Genomic DNA, 4,442 nt, shown 5'->3' with positions numbered 1-4,442 from the left:
ACACATAGCCATGCTGCACGTCTTTCCCGGGGTACGTGGCCCAGAATGGGTGAACTTCCAGGACAAATACAAGGAGAGAGTCCAGGTGCTCAACACGACGACCCTGAGGATGGACAAGCTGACCCTGGAGGACAGTGGGCGGTACTGGGCTCGAGTGTCCTTAACGGGAGGAACAGTATATGACCAGTATTTCCACCTCAGTGTGTACGGTACGTGGTGGCCCCTCCCCCAGGACACACGTACCCCCTCTGTGGTCCCTGGGGGTGTCCATGGCCCCATTGCAGGATCCCTTCCAGACCCTAGACCTCAGGCTCTCCTCCCTTGAAATCAGAAGCTGCGTGCTCACTGTGAGTGGGGGCGGGGCTGAGACTCCCAGGAGGGGCCGGTCCTCGGGGCTTCAGGAAGGAGAAGGGACACGTGGGACATGGGGCTTTGCTGGAACCCTTCCAGTGCTCACGGGACACGTTCCCCTGACTGGTGTGGTGGTGGCTGCTGCTGCTGTCACAGGTGGGACCGCCAGGGGTCTCAGCGCAGCCCCCACTGCGTGTGCACCTGTGCTGTGGGTCAGGGTCAGACCCGGGGCCACCGCGATGAGGGTCAGGTGTCCGCAGGGCTGTGCTCCTTTCTGGAGGCTCCGGGGGAGGATCCATGTCCTTCCTGTCCCACCTTGTAGTGGTGGCTGTGCCCTTGGCTGGTGGCCCCTTTCTCCACCTGCAAAGGTGGTCCTGGTCGGCTGATCCTTTTGGTCCTGCATCGCTCCCCCTCCCCCTCCTCCTCCGTCCACATGTGAGGACCCTGTGATCCCACTTGGTTCACTGAGGATCCACACCATTCCAGGGTCAGCTGGTTCACGGCCTCCGTTGCCCTTCACCATGGATCCTCAGACACCTGCAGGCTCTGAGGGTTAGCACCTGGTCATCTTTGGGACACTGGTCACCAGGCACGCACACAACCCATGTGGGGTCCTCCCAGGCCTGTCCCCTCCTCCTTCTCAGCACAGCCCGAGGCCACCCTCACTCTCAGACCCCCCGGTGCAGCTCTGAGCCTCCAGGGACGCAGGAGAAGGTCACAGGGCGGCCCTTCCTCAGAAACGCAGTCAGCACATCTCTCTGTCTCTGTCTCTGACTCCCCTCGGTGTCGGGAGATATCCTGCTCTGGGGAGGCGGGTCCTCCAGCCTTGGGTTCCTGAGATTCCCAGGCAGACTGTCAGCCTTCTTGTCCCTGGTCTCCCGTGTGACTGCAAGTTTAGTGCATTTTGTTACCATGCCTGGGATGGCTGTTCTTCATGCCCCGCTGCGTCTCCCAGAGCGGCCACTCCTGCTGGGAGCCTGGGGCCATTCTCTTAGGTCCCAGAGCTGCCCGGTGGCCTTCTGTACCTCGGACCTTGATGTCCTGGCCACCATCGAAGCAGGAGGAGGGTCCAGGCCAGGTAGGTCAGATCCTTCTGTCCTAGACGTCTCTATTTCATAGAGGATACCATACTAACTTAGAATCAATGGGTTTTGGGGTGATGGGATTGAGTATGTATTTTCTCCTCGAAGATTTTTAAAAGAATTTTTAATGTTTTTGTTTATTTTTGAGAGATAGAGAGACAGTATGAGTAGGGGAGGGTCAGAGAGAGAGGGAGACACAGAATCCGAAGACAGGCTCCAGGCTCTGAGCTAGCTGTCAGCACAGAGTCTGTTGTGGGGTCAAACCCACGAACTGTAAGATCAGGACTTGAGCTAAAGTCAGATGCCTAGCCACTAACCCAGCCAGGTGCCCCTCCAGAAAGATTTTTAAGATGTGTTCAGTCTATTGAAATCACCTGGGTCTTCACTCAGTGGCTCCTTCCTTACCATCACTTGCTGTATATTTTGGTCAAGTCTGTCTTGTCTGTAAAATGGACGCACCGTCCTTAGGAGAAGGAGCCAGGGTATCAGTGAGATTCCGCATGAGAAAGCGTGAGTGTGATGTTCTCCACCAGGTGACACTCTGTCCTCTTGTCCCTCCTACCCCAGAGCCCGTGTCCCGTCCCCAGATCCTGGCCGAGATTCTGTCCCTCACAGCAGACTTGTGCAAAGTCACCCTGGAGTGCCACCCCACGGGACCCACGGGGGCCGTGAACGTGTCCTGGGAGAGCAAGGGCCTCCCCAGGGAGCTGGAGCAGACGGGGGCCCCGGGCCCGGCCCCCACCCCCTGGACCCTGGCTCTGCACCTGCCCCTGAGCCGGCCCAGCCCCAGCGTCACCTGTGTGGTCAGCAACCCGGTGGACCAGAAAACTGCCACCCGGGACCTCGGGGAGGTCTGTGGCCACGGTGAGTACGTCCTGCCTGAGGGGAGGGGCCTCCCGGAGCTCAGGTCCCCCTGGGTGATGGTTCCTGGTTCTGTCCCCTATGTTTACGTCACCACCTGCCACCTGTCACCCCATCCAGAGTCTGGCAGGTGCATCCAATTGGCTTCTGCCTTTCAGTGTTTCCCTCCTGCTCCTCTGTACCCCTCACCCCTGCTGCTCCTGGCCGCCCCCCCCCCCATACTCTCCCCTCCCTCATCCCTCAGTCCTTGTGTGTCTCAGGAGGTTTTCAGGAAGGAGAGCAGGGGTGAGTCAGTGGTATGTGGCACCAGAGGGAGGCGGGGCCAGCTGCGGCCTGCAGTGCTCAGGGCTCGGGGCTCCTGTGCCCGGTTCTGGTCTCAGGGACACACTTCCCACTCACATGCTCGCCTGGATTCCCAGATGTGCCCTGTTCTCCTCACCCCGGGTTCTGGTCAGGCCGTTCCCTCTGCCGGCAGACCTTCCAATATGGAGTCTCCTCTTCCCACTTATTCCCGTCAAGGAACCCCTTCTCTACAGCTGCCCCGGGGGCTGTGACCCTGCAGGCACACAGGGCCGTGAGCTTGGTTCATGTCCAGCCCCACTGACCTTGACCAGGGTCCCTCAGTCCGTCCCATTAACACAGGGCACTGCTGGAGTAGCCATGGTCCTGCCCTTACACCTCCCTCCTCTAGGAGGCGCTCAGGGCCCTACGCTAAGAGTGAGGCTCTGTCAAGGATCAGTGTCCTGTGAGGCCTGGACACCCTGGGGGGTGGGGCCATGGCTGCTTCTGCTTTGACCTCCTGTCCCACCTTGGCCTCTGGGCGTTTGTCACAGTCAGGGTGTCCCTGAGGGAACAGGACCCGGTCTTCTGTCCCTACATTCCATCCTCCCCTTGCTGCACGGGACCTGCTGCATCAGCGTCCCCGATTCCCTGTGGAGCCCATCCCTCAGTGACCCCTAGATCCTCTGCAAGAGGCTCCTGCCTCCCCCTCATCCTCCTCCCCGGCTCCTCCCTGCCCGGGTCCTCCTCCACCTGCTGCAGGGGTGCTGGCTGCCCCAGAGCAGGTAACTGGACCCAGTGTTCCTGGTTTTGTCCCTCCTTACAAGGTACTGCACCCCCTTGAGTATCTGGTAATCTCCCCTCCTCCCTTAAGACTCAGTTCATCCCTCACCTCCTCCGGGAAGCCCTCCCTGAAGACCTGGGCACCAGCTGTAAACCTCTAGTGCACCGCCTGGCCCCGGCTGGGTGCCTTTGCATTTCTCAGCCCTGCCCCCACTGATGAGCTCCTCAGGGGCGGGGACCCTGTCCTGTCCTCTCAGCACCCGGCCCCCAGCAGGGTCTCAGAACTGGTTGGGCAAAGCACCTGCCATGTCCCCTCGTCAACTGAGACCTGTCCCTTCAGATGTGTCCATGTGCCTGGCAATGGGCCTCTGACCTTGTCTCTTGTCTGATCCTTCTCCACTGTCTCTGATCCGGAAACAGATCCACGCAAACTGGACAGTGCTCCTAACGTGCCGGGCATCCTGGTGATTGTTGCTATCATCCTGGGAGCACCTTTTGTGATCCTTAGAGTTCTGATGTGCCTATCGTGGTAGAACCTGGAGACTCACGGAGGCAGGTGCCCCTCTCCTTCCCGTACCCACGTTCCCCCCTCCCCCTGGGACCATTGTATCCCATTCTCCTGCATCTTGCTGCTCAGGGAACGCCCCCACAGATGTCTGGTGGGTGTGGGGATGACCATGGGGATTGTGGTTGGGGAGGAGGGGACAGTTTTCCAAGGCTGAGATTCAAGTTCGACCTCTGTGTGACTCAGAACCATTTTCGGGTTTCCAATTCTTAGATTCTGTTAGTACTTCTGAGAAAGCATGACAGGAGTCTGGAAACGGCAGGGACAAGGTGAGGCCTGGGACCCCAGGTCCCTGTGCCTGGGTGTGCGTTGGCCAAACCCACTCATCTGCAGTTTCTGGTCTCGTGTCTGTTTCCCTTCCAGACCCTCAGTATTAACACGGGTCCAGGCAGTGCAGGTGCTGTGGGGGGTCATGGGAGCAGCACCGCATCTGTGTGGGTCCCTCTGGGCCTCTCTATCCCTCAGCTGTGGCAGGACCCTCTGTCCACATTGCAGGGATCGGAGGAACCACATCTAGGACA

General features: G+C 59.5%; 1 protein-coding gene across 1 annotated transcript; it reads left to right on the top strand.

Annotated features, from left to right (window-relative positions):
- The first annotated feature begins 10 nt into the window (after window positions 1-10).
- LOC115287196 (SLAM family member 9-like) lies at window positions 11-3,043 on the top strand. The gene is made up of 3 exons (XM_029933446.1): window positions 11-209; window positions 2,001-2,424; window positions 2,986-3,043. The coding sequence occupies exons 1-3, from the start codon at window positions 11-13 to the stop codon at window positions 3,041-3,043; spliced, it is 681 nt and encodes a 226-aa protein (XP_029789306.1).
- The last annotated feature ends 1,399 nt before the right edge of the window (window positions 3,044-4,442 follow it).

Source organism: Suricata suricatta, chromosome 3 (assembly GCF_006229205.1).
Source record: "Suricata suricatta isolate VVHF042 chromosome 3, meerkat_22Aug2017_6uvM2_HiC, whole genome shotgun sequence".
Lineage (NCBI taxonomy): Eukaryota > Metazoa > Chordata > Mammalia > Carnivora > Herpestidae > Suricata > Suricata suricatta.
Note: the sequence above shows the minus strand (reverse complement) of the source record. Positions and strands in the feature narration are given on the sequence as shown.